Source organism: Furipterus horrens, unplaced genomic scaffold, assembly GCF_987537825.1.
Source record: "Furipterus horrens unplaced genomic scaffold, mFurHor1.1.pri manual_scaffold_1, whole genome shotgun sequence".
Lineage (NCBI taxonomy): Eukaryota > Metazoa > Chordata > Mammalia > Chiroptera > Furipteridae > Furipterus > Furipterus horrens.
Genome location: NW_028327171.1, coordinates 10755055 through 10775260, shown reverse-complemented (window position 1 = coordinate 10775260; position 20206 = coordinate 10755055). Strand labels below are relative to the sequence as shown.

At 52.7% G+C, this 20206-nt stretch overlaps 1 protein-coding gene across 1 annotated transcript; it reads left to right on the top strand.

The window, feature by feature from the left end:
- The first annotated feature begins 398 nt into the window (after window positions 1-398).
- FTCD (formimidoyltransferase cyclodeaminase) lies at window positions 399-15267 on the top strand. The gene is made up of 14 exons (XM_090272422.1): window positions 399-524; window positions 1342-1525; window positions 2647-2775; window positions 3625-3713; window positions 3849-4028; window positions 5185-5322; window positions 5462-5593; window positions 10844-10905; window positions 11266-11395; window positions 11506-11667; window positions 12300-12343; window positions 12565-12703; window positions 13959-14054; window positions 15135-15267. Exons 1-14 carry the CDS (start codon window positions 471-473, stop codon window positions 15219-15221), a joined length of 1626 nt encoding a protein of 541 aa, XP_090128548.1. The 5' UTR covers window positions 399-470; the 3' UTR covers window positions 15222-15267.
- The last annotated feature ends 4939 nt before the right edge of the window (window positions 15268-20206 follow it).

The following is a 20206-nucleotide window of genomic DNA, read 5'->3' as shown; positions in this document are numbered from 1 at the left end:
TCTCTTGTCCCTCAGATGTTCTGAGGCTGGGGCGTTTACATGAAGAAACGGAGGCCCAGAGGGTCACCTGGAGGGTCATGAGGGACGTCACCCAGAGAGCTACCCGGTGGCCGTGGGCCCAGCTGTGAGTGGCGTCCCAGCTGACCTGAGGTCGTGGTCTGGTGAGGACTTTTCCCCGCTGAGGATCCTGGTCACAGGCGCTTCTTTGAGGGGTTCCCGCCCTGGACAGAGTGATCCCTCCTCCTTCTCCTCCAGTGTCATCAGCCTCGCCGGGGATCCTGGTTCTGCCCCTCCCCGACCGTTTGGTGTTTGCACAGGGACCAACCTGTCCCTCTCTCCTCACCATGGCTGGTGGTTAATAAGCAGCCCAGCGGGAGTTATAAAGGCCCTGCAGGACACTGGAGAATGCTGTCCTTCCTTTCTCTTGCCTCGTGAGAGGAGCGTCCCCATCAAGGATAAAGGCCCAGACCATGTCTCGCCTGGTGGAATGTGTCCCCAACTTCTCGGAGGGGAACAACCAGGAGGTGAGGCACCAGGGTGGCAGGCTGGGGGCAGTGCAAGGGGCTTCGGGCAAGGAGCAAGGGGTCTTCTTGGTATGGGGTTGGGACTCTCTTCTCTCAGAAGGGACCACTTCCTATCAGCCACAGTGCCATACATGTCCCATGAGTGTGAGAAACAGAAGTGACCGACCTGAGGGTCAGGCAGGGGGCCTGACCCCAGGTTTGGACAAATCACTTGGCCTCTTGTGAAAATGGGGCCCAACCCCAACCCAAAGGGCCATTTGAGGGTCCCCACCAGGGCTCCTCTGTCTCCCCCTCCCCACAGCTAATCAGAGTGAGCACTGTTGTTATCCTCCCATCACCCCCGGGGAAGCTGAGGCACAGAGGTTTTAGGCAGGCTACCAAGGGCCACAGAGCAGTTTGTGCACGGAGCGCTGCTTCTAACACTGGACACTTCTGTCATCTCAGAAGGTTCTAGGCCTTCATGCCTCTCCTCTGATGCAGCTACTCCCACTGGAGGCTTCTTGAAGGTGCTGGAGCCCTTGTCCTCTGTGCCCTTGGCCTACAGGTCGCCTTCTTGGAGCCCCGGCAGCTCCTCTGTCTATTCCATGTTCTGCCTCGTTTCTCCTGGAGGGTGCCACTCATTCCCCCTCCTTGGCAACTATAGCCAGCAGTGGGGCTCCCCAGCCTCCTGCTCTTTGGGAACTCTCAAATGCTCACTGCCAGCTTGCTAGGAACACCTTTGGGTGGGTGGGAACAGGAGAGACGCAGCCAGTTCTGAAGCTCCTGTTCCGTCTTCCAAGTGGGAAAACTGAGGTGTGGGCCGGACTCTCATCCCCAGGTGATCGACGCCATTTCCCAAGCTGTGGCTCAGACCCCAGGCTGCGTGCTGCTGGACGTGGACGCTGGCCCCTCAACCAACCGCACCGTTTATACCTTCGTGGGGAGTCCCGAGGATGTGGTGGAGGGGGCCCTCAATGCTGCCCGAGCTGCCTTCCGGCTCATCGACATGAGCAAGCACAAAGGTGAAGGCCATTCTTGCCCATAGCACATGGCCTGGGCTGTGGGGTCTTGTCCTTGGAGGACCCCACAGCCCCTGAGGGACCTCAGATGCAGACACGGAACCCACTGGGCCAGGAGGAGGTGCCTGGTGACTCTGGGCAGTGAGGCTGGGGGAGGGGTGGAGGGCAAGGTGAAGACTTGGCCCTGCTGGAAACCAACCTGTCAACAGCCTGCAAAGCCAAACACATCAGGGTGGCACGCAGGGTCCAAGGTCTCTGACCGCTCACAGTGGGGAGGCCAATTCACAACAGACCCCAAGTGGAGAGGAAATGGGGGCTCATTTCAGAGCAAGGAGCTGCCTGGGGGGAGGAGAGAAGTGCTGGGGAGGGGAGGGGGTTCACCATCTTGAAGCGGGGCCGGCCAGCAGCAGGGGCTCAGCATGGACTCCCAGCTGCGAGCTGGCCTGAGAGTGCAACTTCACAACCCTTTTGTGTTTTCTTTGTGGTTTTCAGGAGAGGGAAGGGCTTACCTGTTAACCTGAAAGTAAAAGGGCAAAGTGAGAAACAACCACCATTTATTTGAGGTCAAAGGATAGCTACTCAGGCCCTGGCCAGGTGGCTCAGTGGGTTGAAGCGTTGTTTCCGTATACCAAAGGGTTGTGGGTTCGATGCCCAGTCGGAATGTGTTCACAGTATAGTGTTCAATTAGGAAACACAGACAATGGGCCTTTATGAGAAGGGGGAGGGGAACTATTTCATCAACAAAAGGAAGACAGTTTTATTGTGCAAATAACATAGTGCCACGGATTCTAAAGAATGTTTCAGTCCTGTAGTTATAATATCTGCTTTCTGTGATGTTTGCAAACAGTTCTTTGGGGCACAGTGTTGCCCAAAGTTAGTTTGTCTTGTTTTAACTTTCCAAAGATTTGAGGACTAAAATGTGTAAGGCAGTTCCTCTGGGAGGCAGCTCAGACTGCATTTTGAAATGACTCCATTTATGTTACTTTTTCACATAACACAGAAGCCAAAATACTGGGGGCCTGCTTCTGCTAGGGACCCTGTGGTTGGTGTGAACAGCTGGGGGCCTGAGGGGAGTCCCTGCCCGTGCCCACAGCTCCTGGTCCTCAGCCCCCACCTCTCTGCAGGAGAGCACCCTCGCATGGGGGCCCTGGATGTGTGCCCCTTCATCCCGGTGCGGGGCGTTGGCATGGAAGACTGTGTGCTCTGTGCCCAGGCCTTTGGCCAGAGGCTGGCAGAGGAGCTGAGCGTGCCAGGTGAGTGCTGCCTGAAGAGGGGCACCCTGATCTCAGGGGCTCCCCCCACCAACCCCTCTTCACTTTCAGTTCCCATCAGTATCCCTCATCATTCTCTGCTCATGACTCCATAAAAATGCAGATTATTAAAAAAAAAAAAAAATCTGCTACCAGCGAACTGACAGGCAAGAATATTTTTGCTTCTTCTATAAGAAGATAAAAGCAATGGAAGTCCCAGCCTCAGAGGGGCCCTGGGCTCTCACGCATTGAGGCAGTGGGAACAGAGCAGTCCCTTTGTGATGTAATTTAGTAAGATGAGTGGACAGCCCGTGAGTCCCTGCCTCCTGAATCAGTCATCTCACTGTGGGGGATTAACCACATCAAGAGATGACCTGGAACAAGTAGGGGCAAATTGGCAACAAAGTGCATGGTGGACAGGCCATAGAAGCTCAGGGTGCACATCCCACCCATGCAGATTTGGGGAGTAGCATACCTGTCACTGTGCTTGTGTGGGTGTTGGGAGTTTGTGATGTTTCCTTAATTTGTGGTCATATTTATTGTACAATGGAAATATATTTTAGGAAGAAATATGAGTGTCCTCCCAGTAGCATGCCCTAATTCTTCTGGTCAGCTGATGGCTTTTTCAGGGACATCTGTATGGGGGAGTGGGTGCTGCCCTGCCCCTGGGTGGGCAGAGAAGCGGTCCTGGCCCATACCGAGGGTCCATCAGTGACCACCCATGGAGGAAAGGCATTCTTGGAGAGATGAGAGCTGAAGCTGGCAGGAGCAGCCTGCCTTGGTTCTCCTCTGGGAATGGGGGTTCTGGACTGCCCGCCTGCCAATGCCTGACCAGCCAGGCTGCCCTTGCAGTGTACCTCTACGGCGAGGCGGCACAGATGGCCAGTCGCCGGACCCTGCCCGCCATCCGGGCGGGGGAGTACGAGGCCCTGCCTGAGAAGGTGTCGTGTTCTCCCAATGAGGGTGGGTTTGGGGTGAACCCTGCAGGGGTAGTGCCCTCTTCCTTCCCCCTTCCCCAACCCTAGCGGGGCGCTCCTTCCATGGAGCACAACATCGCAGGGTGAGTCTCCCCACAGCTCAAGCAGGCCGAGTGGACACCGGACTTTGGCCCCAGCTCCTTTGTCCCCAGCTGGGGGGCCACTGCCACAGGGGCGCGGAAGTTCCTCCTCGCCTTCAACATCAACCTGCTCAGCACCAAGGAGCAGGCACACCGCATCGCCCTCAACCTTCGGGAGCAGGGCCGAGGGAAGGACCAGGTGAGATCAACCGGGCTCGCCTGCCACCTCTGTGGGCTGGGCACACCCCACGGATCACCAGGGGTACAGGGAGAGGACCAGAGGCTGTGGTGGCACCAGGCGGTGGACCTGCTGACCAGCCCAGCCTCCGTGTCCATGCCATGTGGGAAGAGGCAGGGTGGGGTTCCAGTGTTTGAAATGGGGGAGCATTTGCTTTCCAGGACATTTTCTATGGTAGCAGGCAGGGCTATGCCTGTTTTTACAATATTGCAGCATTTCTATACTGAAAGGAAGACAGCTGCTTTCTAAGATCCAGGTATTCTCAGGTTTCCCCAGATATTCCCAGATACTCCCAGGTACCTCCAGATATTCCCAGGTACCTCCAGATACTCCCAGGTACCTCCAGATACTCCCAGATACCCCCAGATACTCTCAGGTACCCTGACCCATCTAGTCTGCCACAGCAGCTATCACCTAGGGTGAGCATCAGTGCTATAGAAGGTCTCAGTCGGACACAGGGAGACACAGGAACACCTGGTTAAGGAGGTGGAGGGCAACTCCCTGCCCGCCTCTTAGCTCCTCACCTCCAAAGACCCCAGGTCCCCAGCCTGGGGATGCCATTGTGTAAACACAACACAAAAGCAGGGAGAACCCAAATCCTTCTTGCTGTGAAGTCAGAGGTCAGAGGTCCCTCCTCAGATGGGCTGAGTCACCCCAAGGCTGAGGGGCCGAGGGCTGGCCTCTGGCATGAGGGGTTCAATGGAAGGAAGGGACCAAAGAAGAGTTTGGAGCTGGGTAGGGATGGCCCCAGATTGGCCCCTGAGACACAGTGTGGGTGGAGTGCTGACTGAGAAGCAGGGCCTAGTCTGAGCCTGGTACCCATGGGAGTGGGCATCCTGGAGCCTGGCCCTTTGGGGCCTCAGTTTCCCTGTGGCAGGAAGTTCTCTTCCTGCCCACTCCCTTGAAAGAGCAGGAGAGTGAGGAGGAGGGCCGCACACCTGCAGGCCGTGGTGGGCCAGTGTACCTGCCAGCATCCTTGCCTGCTTTGTCCAGGCCTCTCAGGAGGAAGGCCACCCCCCTGGCTAGCTGGGGGACATGGGGGCACGTGGCTGTCAGCACCAGGATCCAGGAGGGGTTGGATAGGGCTTGAGCTGAGAAAGGCTTTTTTCCTTTGCAGCCAGGACGTCTGAAAAAGGTTCAGGGCATTGGCTGGTACCTGGATGAAAAGAACCTGGCTCAGCTGTCCACGAACCTGCTGGACTTTGAGGTCACGGGGCTGCATACAGTCTATGAGGAGACTTGCAGAGAAGCCCAGGTGAGCAGGGTGGGTGCCCCCTCCTGGGTGGGAGATCCCTCCAGGTGAGCAGGGTGGGTGCCCCCTCCTGGCTGGGGGATCTTTCCTCGGTGTTCTCAAGCCAAGTCCCCTGGGGGCTGACGCTGGCCAACCTTTGCAGGAGCTGAGCCTCCCAGTGGTGGGCTCACAGCTGGTGGGCCTGGTGCCCCTGCAGGCCCTTCTGGACGCCGCTGCCTTCTACTGTGAGAAGGAGAACCTCTTCATCCTGGAGGAGGAGCACCGGATCAGGCTGGTGGGCTGTGTCCCTGAGGGTGGGATTGGGCCGGAGGGTGGGGAAAAGGCCAAGGGCTGAGTGGGAGCTGTTGAATGAACTCCGGGCCCCGGGAGCAGGTCTCGGTGCTGGAGGGGCCCACGCATGGGCCCGCAGCCCTGCCCGTGGAGCCAGGACTCACTCTGCCTTTGTTTTATGGGCTGCACTTAGCAGATGAGATCATGCTATTTTTATCTGGGAGACAGTTTTCAGGTTTTCTTTGTGCCCTAAAATGTGTTCAGTCTTGTAGAAATTCTGGTGGGAGAACTGTCTTTCGGCCTCCCTTCCTTTCTTCCCTCTGGTGTCTGTTCCGGAGCCACCTCCGGGCTCCTCACAATTCCAGATGTGGGAGTGAATCTCCAACACCTGAATCCGTAGATTTTTATGGTTCTGTGTGTCCCACGTGACAGCTTTGCCTTGAGTTCCACCGGCCTGGAAGTCCTCCCGTTTTCAGTGTGTTTCTGACATTGAGCAATGATTGGATTTCTCTGACAGTTTTTGTTTGGTAGTTAGTTATCTCTGAGTATTTGCCAATTTAGCAGGTGTGCCTGGACTTTCTTATGTTCTATTTTGAGGCATGTCATGTGTGTGTGTGTATGTGTGTGGTTCTTTCTTGTTATTGTATATGGAAGTTAGTCTATTTTTTAGGTATTGTGGAAATTAGTATTATAACTTAAAATACTTACCTCTTTTTTTATTTTTTTCAATTTTAAAATTATATCCAAATTTTCAGATTTATTGATTTTTATCAGTACATTGACAACCTTCTATGAAAATGAGAAAATAAAAAGACAGTATTCTCACCTTTTCTTTTTTTCTCTATTTCCTGATTTTATAGTTATACTATTTTTCAGGAAGGTTCTTTTGGTGGTTAATTTTTCCCCCTTTTTTTTTGTGGTAAAATACACAGAAAATAAAATTTGTCATCTTAACCATTTTTAAGTGTATAGTTCAGTAATATTAAATACTCATAATGCCACATAGCCAATCACCACCATCCAGGATGGGTTTTTCTATATCTGCACAAAATGTCATGGGGATTTTGATGATTTCAATGAATTTGTAGGTTGCTGGGTAGTATTGCCATCTTAACAATATGATGGCCTCCATCCATGAGGATGGGATATTTTTCCATTTTTTTAATGTCTTTAAATTGTTTTTTCGTTTTCATCGTATAAGTCTTTCACCTTCTTGGCCAATTAATCCCTAAGTATTTTATTCTTTTTGGTGCTATTGTAAATGAAGTTGTTTTTGTAATTTCTTTTTCAGATTGCTCATTGTCCATGTATAGAAATACAGCTGACTATCATGTGTTGACTTTGTATCCAGCTACTTTGCTGAATTCATTTATTAGTTCCAAGGGGTTAACATTTTAAGTTTAATATGAAACTTACTCTTTTAGCACTTTATGAATATTAGACAATGCCTGTTGACTTGGTGAAGACAAGAAAATTAACGCACTATGAGAGCCATCATCTTTGCTCCAGATTTAAATTGTGGTGGTGTTATTTTTTACATTGTCAAATATATAACATGGACCTTCTGTACCCATATACACATATGTTAACTGTATTAAATATCCACAGATAATTAATCTTAGTTCTATAAGTAAGGTCAACATGGTCTGTCATTTCCCAGCAGGCTCCTTACTTGTCTGTTGGCTGGATTTCACAATTAAGCAGAATTTTAAGGACTGGCTCATGGGGGCTTCATTCTGTGGGCTGTGGCATGTTTGGGAATGTCTTTCTTTTTGTGACTTTATTCTTGTAAAGCAGCTGGATAACCAAAACTCCAAGTCACTTGTTTTTCCCTGAGAATGTTGTAATCGTATCTGTAATTACTGTCTTTTGGAATTAAAGGTCACTTTGGGAGGTCATCTTCCTACTCCAGGTGACCCAGGCTTTCTCCCTGATGCCTGACGGATTCCTCACTTACCCTTGAAGTTCAATAACTCTGCAGTATATGTGTTGCCACTGATTATTTTATATATTTTTTCCCTTTGGAACAGTGTTCCTTGAGATTTATGGATTCCATTCTTACTTAGTCTCAGGAACATTCTCTTTTATTATGTGATATTTTTGACCCAGTTATTTGGTTCTTTCATTTCAGTGACACGGATTATATCGTAGGAGCCTTTTCTGTCTTCTAAATATTCTATCTTTTCTCTACTTTCTTTCCTGTTTTATGGTGTTTATTCTTTCTTTTTTTTTCTTTTGAATTCTTTTTGTAGCTTGTATGAAAGTGTGCAACTTTTTATTTTGATGTGGTTTCCTACTCACAGAAAAGATGCAGCAATAATACCGGGAATACTTTTCTACCTTTCAGATTCACTAGGTGTTTGCAATTTGCCCCATTTGCTTTATCACTCTCCGTATTTATGCATAATTATATGATTTTTTTCTGGGCCATTTGAGAGTAAGTTGAAGACAATATGCCCTTTTATTCCTAACTTATTCAGGGTGTGTTTCTTAAGAACAGGGCATTCTCTTACACAACCGTAGTACAATTATCAAAGTCAGAAAACCCAGTATTAATACAAATTCTAGCATCTAATCTATAGGCCATATTCAATTGCATCAGCGTCTCAATAATTTCCATTACAGATATTTATCTTCCACTCCAGGATCCAGATGACATAGTGCATTTAGTTGTCATGTCTTTTGTCCCCTTTAATTGGAAACAGCTCCCCAGTCCTCCTGGCTGTCCTTCAGCGACCTTGTCAGGCCCTGAATGTACGAGCTAGTTGTTTTGTGAAGTGTTCCTCAGAGGTGCTGGCCTGACATTCCCCGTGACTAGATGTGGTCACGCACTTTCTGTGGAAGCAGCATGGCAGTGATGTGCCCTTAGAGTGGCGGGTCAGGGGACCTTGTGCCCATTCATCTTAGGGGATAACTTGGATCCTTCGTTGAGGTGGCATCAAGACCCAGAGTTAGTCTTGGCATGTTTCTGCTTTTCCTTCTGTAATTAGTAAGCACTCCGTGGGAAGGGACTTTGAGCATATGCAAATACAGTAGTCCTTCTCTATATCATGGTTCACTTATCACAACCTCACCGTATCACGGGATTGTAAAAAATATTATATTTAATTATTTATCACGGATTTTTCGCTGTATCACGGGATTTTGCGGTCCTGTATACCTATGTTGTTAAAGTCACGTAGGTTTAAGAGTGTAAGAATGTGTTTAAGAACATAAGTAGTGTTTATAAAAGTGTGGAAAAGGTTAATAAGGGAGTGGGAATGGTTTATAAGTGTGTGGGAAGGGTTTATAAAGCCTTAAAATATATATAAATACTAAAATAAATGTAAGGTTCCTACTTCACGGATTTTTACCGGTTGCGGCATCTAGAACGTAATACCTGCAGTAAGTGAGGGAATACTGTACCCCGTGCCTTTCCAAACCCAGCCACAGGTATTAGCGACCAGCAATGGTTTTCTGACTTCATTCTCTTTGTGTGAGAAAAAGCTCTCACCTTTGCCACATTTATTTATTCTTCATGAATACATTTGATGTTCTCTTCTCTTTTTAAATCTACAGCTTGATGTTCTTTAGCTGAAAGATCTGATCTGGCCCACTGTTTCTGCTGACTCTCTTGTGGTGTTTTGTAATTTTCGGTCGTGAGTGTGGGTGCTTTGGAACCTTCTCAGTGGTAGTTCTCAGACGGCTGGGTGTAAGGTCTGTGTTTGCCTGTTAGGTGCTCAGGAACACTGCCACATGGGCCACTTGAGACGGAGCGTTGTGTTTGCAGCTCCGGACGCTGGTGGCTTGTGAGCTCAGTGTGAGCATGGCCCGAGCCTTCGTCAGGGCGGCTCGGGGTTACAGTTTCCAGGAGAGACGTTTTCTGCTTCTCCAAAGGGAAGGCAGAGACTGGGATGCACCCCAGTTATGTCCTTCAGAGGGTTGTTACCCTGTTCCATCCTTGGACGGGTCTGCAGTCTGATGCCCTCTTGTTGAAGGCTCAAGGCCTCCCCACTGAGGAGGGGCTGCCAGAGGTGCTCGGATGTCCCAGGCTGGACCCAGCCTCAGGGCGCGCAAGACTTTCTGGTCCACCTTTCTGGTCACTGCTGGCCTTGAGTGGTTTCCTTTACGCTCTGCCGGCTTGGCTGGGTGTCTACATTCATTTTATAAATTTGGTTCCTGTCTCTGAGGTTTTTCTGTGTCAGCCGGGCTTTGCCTAATGCTGATTCTACAAGTAAACTCTCCAAGGGTCTCTCCATCTGTCCCCGATGTTTTTGGAGACACCTCACGACCATCCCTTGGACCCTGCTGGCTTGTTCCTCTAAGCAGCACTTGTCATCTTCTTTTTTTAAAAATAATTTATCTATTTATTTTTTTTTTGTTTGTTTATTTATTTTTTATTTTTAGAGAGAGGGGAAAGGAGAAAGAGAGGGAGAGAAACATCACTGTGTGGTTGCCTCTCATTCACGCCCCCAACTGGGAACCCGACGTGCAACCTAGTCATGTGCCCTGACTGGGAATGGAACCAGTGACACTTGGCTGGCAGGCCGATGCTCAATCCACTGAGCAACAGCAGCCAGGACTTTATTATTTATTATTTTTTATTTTTTATGACAGCATCAGCCCATTTGGCTCAGAAAGAGCTGGGCCTTTGTTGCTGGCATATGGCACCAGAAAGTGTTTTGAATGTTTTTTGGTGGAAGGAATTCTAATCTTAAGTGGGAGTTTTTCCAAATTTACTTTGAGTTTAGGTAAAATTCACTTTTCTTGCATAACAAGCCTTACATTTAGGCAAATCGGGCAGCCCCTAGTCTTTAAAGACTAGTTAGTCGTTGGCACCTGAGGAAATAAAACCTTGTCCAAAGCGGCAGTGCTGTTGGCCCCCTCCAGCAACGAGCGCTTGCGCCTGGTGTCACCTGGGGGACAGACGGGAAGGTCCGTGTGGTTCAGAGTGAGGGCTGGTTGCTAGGGGATCAAATGGGCAGCTCCCCTCTCTGGGCCTCAGTTTCCCTATGGAGTAACACACGTGGATGAATGTGTCAGAGGGTCTAGATAAGGACAATGTGCCTGCTCTGGGTGAGGTGCTCTTCTGGCTGGGCCCAGCTTGGATGGGGAGCCAGCAGTGGTCAGCGGGGCCCTAGAGAGCGAGAGTGGGACTGACTGCACCCCTGCCGCACTCCCCACACAGAGGCTCGATCAGGGTGAGCTGCAGTGGGACTGACCCTTCGGTGGCCTTCCTCACGCGCTTGTCAGTCACCAGCCCCTTCTTTTCCAGGTGGTGAGCAAGCTGGGCCTGGATTCCTTGTCCCCCTTCAATCCTAAAGAACGGATCATCGAGTGAGCAGCCTCCCCCAGTCCCTCCCTTTGCCCCGCACCCTGCTGGCCTTCTGCTGGGTCACTTATTCATCAACAAACACCAGGGTGCTTGTGCCAGCCACGGGGTTGGGGGCTGGTTTGGAGGGGGGTACGGTGAGGCCTACTCTGTCCTCAGGGGACTTCCAGGGTGGTCGCAGCTTCCCCCCAGGCTCTAGTTGCTCTGCAAACTGGGACTGTGTCCCCTTTCTCATGTTGGTGAGGATGGGGTGGCGGTGGGGAGCCAGACCTTCCTTCACAGTCTGTAGTTACCACCCAAGCCCTGTTTCTGTTTCTGTCCCCGCATGACCCGGACCCCATCCCTGTCCCTCCTGGGTCCCACAGATACCTGGTCCCCGAGAGCAGGCCTGAGCAGAGCCTGGTGGACAAGTCCCTGCATGCCTTTGTCCGAGAGGTGGGCGCCCGCTCGGCGACCCCAGGGGGCGGCTCTGTGTCAGCAGCCAGTGCAGCCATGGTGAGATCAAGTGGGAGGAAGGGACAGGAGTGGGGACAGGAGTGGTGGAGGCTGTGGACAAGGACAGGGTGGCAGCAGGGGTCTCAGTCCCTTAACTTGCCCCTCTGCAGGGCGCCTCGCTGGCCTGCATGGCTGGCCTGATGACCTACGGGCGGCGCCAGTTCGAGAACATGGATGCGACCATGCGGCGCCTGATCCCCCCCTTCCACGCTGCCTCGGCCAAGCTGACGGCGCTGGTGGACGCAGATGCCCGGGCCTTCGGAGCCTGCCTGGTGAGCGCCCAGAGGGACCCGAATGCGGCCAGCAAACAGCAGGGATCCCGAGGAGAGAAAGCTGTGTGCCCTTGGACGCATCCAGAAATCCCGCAGGAGGGCAGGGCTGGGACACAGCTGCGCACACGGCACAGGGCTGCACAAACAAGGCAGTGAAAGGAGCCCGAGCACAGTGTGTGGAGAGCAGCAGGCCTGGTGTGACCATCCCCAGGCAGGCGCCTTTGGGGAGGAGGAGACGCACTTTGAACCTTTATGTCTAGACTTTGGGGGGCTGTGCTGTTGCCTGTGTCACTTCTGAACAATGACGGCAGGCTGGGTGCTGTGGGAGGGGCAGGATGCAGAGACCTCCCAGGGCCCCTTTGGTGTTCAAGGGGCCTGCCAGCCCTTCCTCTCCAGTCCCTCAGTGCCCTCTGTGGGATTGGTCCCTGAGCCAGGCCACCTTCCTCTGTAGGGGGGCCCAACACCAAGGACTTTAAACCCCGAACCCAACAGAAGTGCTGTACCCACAGTGACAGTGCTGTACCCAAAGTGTGGAAGTGCCAGCCCAGGTGGCGATGTGGGCGCCACTATGAGGCCACCCCCACCCTGTCCAGGCCCCTCACCACATGTGTTTCTGTGCTTTGTTCTGGCAGGAAGCGATGAAGCTGCCTAAGAGCACCCCTGAGGAGAGGGACAGGTGGGTGTAGCCTTCGCCAGTGCGGTGCAGAAGGACATCCAGGCCCCTTGAAAGGACTTCACTTCCAATTAATCTACCCTCTGAGCATGTGTTTGTGGTTAAAGAATGACTTTCCTATTGTCCCCACTCATGTTCTGTCTGCTCAGAGCTGTAGGGGTGGCCTCCAGGGTGGCGTTCTTGAACGATCAAGGGTCTGACCATTGGTCCCCCCATGGTTTCAGGCGCACAGCTGCCATGCAGAAAGGGCTGAGACAGGCAGTGGCCGTGCCTCTGGAGCTGGCAGAGACGGTGGCCTCGCTGTGGCCGGCGCTGCAGGAGCTGGCCCTGTATGTGAACTTGGCCTGCCGGTCAGACCTGCAGGTACGTGGTGGATCCTGGTCTGCTGTTGGGGATGCAGCCATGTGGGGAATCAGAGACGTTCATGGGTGTTTACTGAGTGAGGCCTGGACGTGAGCACGTCCCAGGTGGTCTTGGCTAGCTTCATCCAGCAGAGCTGGTGTGTTAATCTCATTTGAAGATGGAGAATTCAGGATCTTGTTCAAACTTGCAGGGTAGACAAGCAGAGACTCAAGTCTTCAGAGTTCACCCTGACCCTCCTGGTGCCTCCTCCTCACCGTCCGCACTCTGTGCCTCCCCCTCTCCCTCCTTCTGGCTTCCTGGTCCTAGAAAACATGAAGATAGCTCACAGATGCGCTCACATCACATGGTCCACAGCCCGTGTGTGGAGGGCTTGGGTCTGTGATTTCTGCAGCTTGAACACAGATCCTACAGTTTATAAGGTCTTTATAAGAGAGACACCTGTGTTCAGTGTCTGGTCTTGAGGCTGCAGAGACGAGTCCCTTACTTCTCTGGGAAGGCGGCTGCATATGATTTGTCAAGAACAGAAGCCACCTGGGCACAAAGGCTGTGGTCCCCACCATTCCAACTTCCCCCTTGGGCCTCAGCCCATGGTCTGGCACCTCCTTGCCCAGTGGTATTCTGTGAATGTCTAACATGTTGGAGCTCATTGTTGAGGACCCCACCTGTGGCCAGCCCCATCCAGGCCCGGGCACCAAGCAGCTCTGGTGTGTGAGGTCAGGGAGCATGGAAGTCAGTGACATGTGGGCCTGGGCTGCTGAGCAGTTCAGCTGAGCATGCGCCTCTGCACGCTGGATGGCATGGAGTCCAGGAACCCCTGGGAAGGCCATGTGTCTTCCAAGTGACAGGCCACTGTGCTCACTCTGTACCCTAGCACCTCCACACCTAAGATTTGGACCCAGGAGTGGGCCCAGACTGCCCTGCAGCTGGTTTGCTAGGAGGCTGGGCCTCCCTCAGGTAGGAAGGGCCTCCATTTCTAAGCTCGGAGGAGGTGGAGAGTCGGCTGTGGTTATTACCTCTGTGCTCTGGATCAACGAGGCTGTGGGATGAGGGCAGGCCTCCTCAGACAGGCTGCCTGCTGCCTCCGGGGACCCTTGGTGATCAGTGTGCCATCATTTCTGACGAGGTGACATGGCTCAGAGGGGCAGGCACTTGCCAGGATCCCAGACGCTGCTGCCCAGCCCAGGCGTAGGTCCTTTGCTGAGAGTGAACAGGGCAAGCCTCGCTGTCCCCTAGTCCTGTCCCTATGGCCTTGCAGGTGGCGGCCAAGGCCCTGGAGACAGGCCTGTTTGGTGCATATTTCAATGTGCTCATCAATCTGAAGGACATCAGTGATGAGAAGTTCAAGGACCAGGTGAGCAGCAGGCGCTTGGGGCCAGCCCCACGGAGGGGCCTGCAGGAGGCCCTGAGGGCCATGGTTTGCAGTCGTGGGCCAGAGCCCTTGGCAGCAGGCCTTCCAGCGCAGGGTCTGTCCAGCCTCCTGCAGTGGATAAGGCCTCGCTGGGGGACAGCTGTTGGGTTTCGGTGGAGGCAGTTTCCTTTTCCCTCACTGTGGGACTCTGGCTGGACTTGAGCCAGTCCTGGCTCGGGCTGGGAAGCTGCAGGGATTGGGGCCCCCATGCCTTTGATGGAGCTGCGTCCTGGCTACCCCGAGACTGCCCACTGTGTCTACCTGCCTAATGCAGCTGCTTGGGTCTGGGGTCCCCTAGACTGGCCAGGCCAGACACTGGCACCAGCAATATAGAGCCTGCCTCAATGAACAGTTGCCCCCCTACAAAGTTATCTTAGCTTTAGCATTCACTATACTTTCATTGTTGAGCTAAAATTTACAGAACATACAAATTACCACTTTAAAATGTATAATTCAGGGCTTTAGCATACTTACAATGTCATGCAATCACCATTTATATCTAGTTCTGGAACATTCTTTTCACTCAAACCCCACACCCTTAGCACCCTGTTCCCCTGCCCCAGCCCTAGCCACCATCGAGCTGTGCAATTTCTCTCTGTGATTTTGTGATAATTGTTAAAAAGCGATTTCATGGCTGGGAATAGGGGCTGGGCCCTGTCCCTACCCTCCTGGTCCCTACCCTTCCTCAGGGAAGTCATGTCCATCACATGGGCACTGAGTTAAAGGACTGACCGTGTGAGCACTGCCCCTCTGGGCCTTGGGGACAGAGCCCCACCCTTGGCAGTCATGACTAAGGTGGGGAGACCAGGAGGGTGGGGTGCCTGGGACCTGCCTGTCCCCAAATCTCAGGACAGAAAGAGAGCCCCTTCCATCTCTACCAGGAGGAAGCCCAGGATGGCTCAATCATCTGAGTAGACAGGCCAGAGAGCCTGGCCAGAGGTGGCTCAAGGAGGTGGCGGGAAGAGCCTGGGCCAGCAGGGATGGCAAAGTTGCAGGGTGCTGACCCGGCCCCTTGTCTGTCAGATCCGCCAGCGCATTTCCAGCCTCCTTCAAGAAGCCAAGACCCAGGCTGCGCTGGTGCTTGCCCGCCTGGAGGAGCGGCAGGAGTGACGGTCGGGAAGGGACCTCACTGGACTCAGCACCCCCAGCGCCCCTCTCCCTTCCCAATGGGTCTGGCTCGCCAGACAAGACAGGGCAGCCTGTGGAGACAGTCCTTGTGAGGCCCAGATGATGGGCATGGGAAGGGTGGGTGGCGCTTGTCTGAGGTTGGTGGTGTCACCCTGCCCCCCATCTCCCCCCACCATCACCTGTGGCCTCTGTTAAAGTTACAACACACCATTGCCTGTGTCGTGTGTTAGGGATTCGGGGGAAAGGGCTGAGCTGAATGGGCAGGGATGGGGGCTGGTGATGAGAGTGAGCTGGGGAGATGGGAGGAAATGGGGGCAGCATGAGGGGATGTGCTGGCTCCAGGGTCCCATGAGTTGGATGAGATGGGGCCTGAGCACAGTCCCTAGTCCCTCAGAGCACCTGGGGCTTGGTGCAGGGTAGCCAGTGAGGTGGCCTTGGGGGTATGCATGGGGCATAGCCCCCATGGAGTAGCAGGCCTCCTCCAATTGCATAATTTCTGATGCAGGGTGGCAGACAGGTATCTGCAGAACAGAGTGTCTGAGTCCCAGTGACATGCAGGAAATGTAAGAGTGTGTCAGAGTTCCTGGGGAGGTGACTGACATGCCGAGTTCCCATGTCCTGGCCCGGAAGGAGTAAAGCATTGGGCCCTGGGTCCTGGGAAAACAAGATGCCGGGTGCTGACTTCTCTCACATGGAGGCAGGGGGAACAAGGCTGAGTGATAGAGGTCCCAAGAGGGCAGCTCCCCCCGCCCCCTTGAAGTTCATGGCCCATCTACATTCTGCCGTGTAACCTGCAGGACCTGGGCAACCAGACCCAGGGAGGAGGTTATGGTAGAGGACCCCCAGGACAAGGGGAAACAAGACAAGACTCAGCCCCACACAGAGGCCCAGGTCCAGGTGTTCCCTGGGCTGCGCTGACAAGGGTGCCAGAGGGAGGGGTTTCAGGGTCCTGAATCAGGGGATCCAGGCGGAGGGGGACCGGTGTGCAGTGGGGCACTGCAGCATCACCCTTGAGGCTGGGGACACCTGGGGAGGAGAGGCACAGGCAGGTGGCCGTGTGGCCCCTCCAGCAGTGACTGAGTGATGGCCACACCCCACCAGCTTGCTGCAGGGGCGGGTAGCCTTATGTAGTTCAAAAACCAGAACGACATAAAGAGGTCCCATGGAGAAGCCTTGCCCCCCACCCTGTTCCTGCCAGCCCCCTTCATAGCCTCTTCAGGAAATCACAGAATCCCCTCTTCTGTGCCCATTTAGTATTTGTCTCTGTAATTGAAAACTCAAGTTCTCCCGTCACCACACAGAGAGCAGGTCACGTGTGATGCCTAGTTTCTACTTAACAAGACAGCCCAGAGGTCCTCATCAGCATTTAGAGGGACAGCGTTTCCAGTGTGTTTTATTCACACACTCCTTCCCGTGTTCTCTGAACGTTCTATGTGAAATATAAGACATATTCAGAAAGGTGCCGAAAACAATGACCAGTGGTAGCTTAACAGTTTGTGACAATAAATACAGACGCGTTCGGCACAAGAGTGTCCTGGACATTGCATTCCAGTTCTCCCTGTTTGCTGACCTCTGAGTAAATGCGATCATGCCCGTGAGCTGCCTCCGCATCTGGCTGCTTCTCACCATCGCGAGTGCAGGTCTCACATGCTGGGTGCTCGATGCTCTTGCTCCTTGCAAGAAGAAAGCACTCTGTGCTCCATGCACTTGGTTCTGGAACCACCAACATCCTGCACCAGGCTCACAGGCAGTGGAACTGCTGAGTCGTATGTTATGCCCTTCCCAGCTGCTGCCCGCCCCACATCCCCCACGCCCACTGCAGAAGAGCCACAGTTCTCACCTCTGAAGGTGGAGTGTGTCCCTAGTTCCTAGACATTGGGCTCAGTCCCCTGAGTCACCTGGCCAATGGATTGTGGGTAGAAGAGATGCATCTACTACCTGCCCGGCTTTAGGAGACTCAATTGTCCCATCTGTGCCTCTGGGACTTCTGACCCCCCACACCTGGGGACACTTTTCCTGAGCCATCGGCCTGAGCCCAGAATGAACCTCCTGGGCACAAGTGGCCCTACTGACCCACAACCCTCAGTGTGAATGGGAACTGAGTCCCCGGAGTCTTAGGTGGAGCTGCCTTGGTTGGTGCATGAGTGAAATCAGTGTTACTGTCCTGTCCACAGGCCTCTGGCTGGTCGTTACACAGCAGGAGCTGACTGATGTGCTTCCCAACAAAGTTTGATATGTTGTCAGACTTTGGGTTTTTGCCCTCCTTTTTTTAAATCCACACCCAAGGACATGCTTATTGATTTTAGAGAGAGGGGAAGGGAAAGAGAGGGAACGAAACATTGATGTGAGAGAGAAACATCGATTGGTTGCCTCCCGCACGTGCTCTGAATGGGAACTGAGCCCGCAACCTTAGCATGTGCCCTGACTGGGAATCAAACCTGCAACCTTTAGGTTTATGGGGTGATGCTCCAACCAACTGAGCCACACCGGCCAGGGTTCACTATCTTTTCTTACATCTGAGGTTGACCATCTTTCATGTCATTAATGATCTATTTTCTGAGGCATGTTCATGTGTGTTGCCCGTTTTTCTGTTGGTGACATCTCCCACCTCAGCTGCACCTGTCTGAGTGGTGGTCTCCTGGCCCTGGAAGGAGCCCAGTGTGGCTACCTCTGGGACAGAGTGGTTTGGGGACATGGGAGCATCCCTCGCACCTTTACTATGCATGTTCTATGTAATGTGCGTTCGTGGCAGCAAACACACATTTGAGGACTATGTCATACAGAATACCCAGGGCCGCCCTTGTTCTGTGTGTGAGCAGGCCAGTAGGAGTAGCAGTTGGAGTCAAGGGGACTTCGGTGTGGGGGTGTTGCTAAGGGAACACTGGCAAAAAAACACGTTAGAATGAGGATGTTAGTGAAGGCAGGCATCACTCTGAGAGACAGGATTGTGGCTAGCCCAGGCCCTTCATCTTTGCTGAGTCTCCTTCACTCACGCCCATTCTTCTGAGGAGACAGGATAATGTCCAAGTGGGGCCAGGTGGTGACAAGTAGGCAGAACACGGGGCCCTGCCCACTGAGGCCATGGTGGAGGGTCCGGAGGTGTTGCATGTGTATGAAGTGAAGGTTCCTGTATGAAACCATCATAGAACCCTAACTCAAACATCACATGTGACAGGCAATGTGTCTGAGGGTCCCTGAGGGGCTGAAGGATGGGGACATGGGGCTCAGAGGGCAGCCCCAAGAGGGGGTTGGAATCCTTGTCCTCTGGGGATGTTGGGCTCCCTGTGGAGAACTCTGTGGCTGCCAGCCTGGCGAGTACCATGTGGGGCTCAGATCAGAGCTGGTCTGCACCCTGAAACAATGCCAGCCACCCACTCATGGGTGTTATAAATCCCTTCCAAAGGGATAGATGCTCTTGCTTCCTGAGGATCAAAGGCTAAACATGCATGTGCCAATGTCAGAGAGAGACGTCTTTTTCCCTGCAGAGGGGACCCTGGGCAGAACAGCAGATATATGGAGGGAGGGGTCTCTGCCTCCCACCACCCTTCCGACCCCTGGAAAAGTCACAGGTATGAATGCTTTGGTCTGAGTCTTCTGGGTGGTTGCAGAGTCTTCTCTTTCTCTTGTTGGCAGTTTGTATGGTTCTTTGTGGGGTGGAAAAAATGGGGTATAGGAAGAGAAAATGCTTGGCTTGAAGCCCTGCCTACAGGTGCAGGATGTGTAGGCAGTGAGCGATGAGGAAGCACCTCAAAATGAGTTAACCATCCCCACAAGGGAACAAACAAGGTGTCAACATGTACTGGGCTGAATAGTGTCCCCTCAGATTCACAGGCTGAAGTTATAGCTCCCAGTACCTCAGAATTTGACCTTATTTGGAAACAGAGTCATGGCAGATGTAATTAGTGAGGCTGAGATAAGGTCGTACTGGAGTAGGTTGGGTCCTAATTCCGAATGGCTGATGTCCTCATACAAAGGGGAGCTATGGGCACAGACACGCACAGGGATAACAGCACGTGAAGATCGGGGAGATGCTGAAAAGTCAGGGAACTACCAGGAGAGGGAGGAAGCCTGGAGCAGACCCTTCCCAGAGCCTGCGTTGGGGCCTCCAGACTAAGGCTATCGACTGCTGCTGTTTCAGCCACAAGCCTGGAGCACTTTGTTAGGGCCACCCCAGAAAACTGTAAATAGTGAGAGTGGAGCCTCTGCCGTGGGCCCCAGGGGTTTGATAGTGAACTTCCCACAGGTGAGCTTAAAAGACTTGGCAGTCTGAACAAGAAGTCACTGAAGCTGCCAGAAAAAAAAAGAATCTGTCTATCTAGCTATCCGCAAAATATCCTCATGCAAATCAACAAACATTTTTAAGCACTTTGACCCTCGTTTGAGGATAGAGGGAGACTTCACTGACCAAGTAACATTGTTTTCAGCCCAAAGCTGACTAGACAGCTGTGGATTTCATGGTCGAGGCTGTGAAAATGAATAAAGGAAACCTCATTAAAATTGGGGCAGGGAAGTCCTAAAGAGGGAGCTCTCATGCAGGACCACCTGCTGCCCTCTGCAGACTCCAGCAGGAAGAAGCTACTTCGTACTACTCTCCAACAGGAAGGCCATTTTATTACTCAGCCAGGAGGAAGTTTTTCTCCTTGCCCAGCAACAGCCCAGCCAATGAAAAGCCACCAACAACTTGAATTCTCACTCTCCTCCTATGGACTTCTGCTCATAACTGCTCCTCCCAGTTCCTCCTTTTTCTCTGTAAAGTAAGGCTCCCCTCCTTTGTTCTCCAGGCTTGCCTATGAGTTTACTATAGTTTGCATGTCCTGAATTGCAATTACTCTGCTATTCCCAAATAAACCCATTTTTGCTGGTAAACTGTCTATTTTAAGGTTGACAAGACTGTTCAGTCTATGCACTTTGAGAGAGTGCTGGAGGTAGCATTTGTTCCCAGGAGAGGTCAGGCCAGGCACCATCTC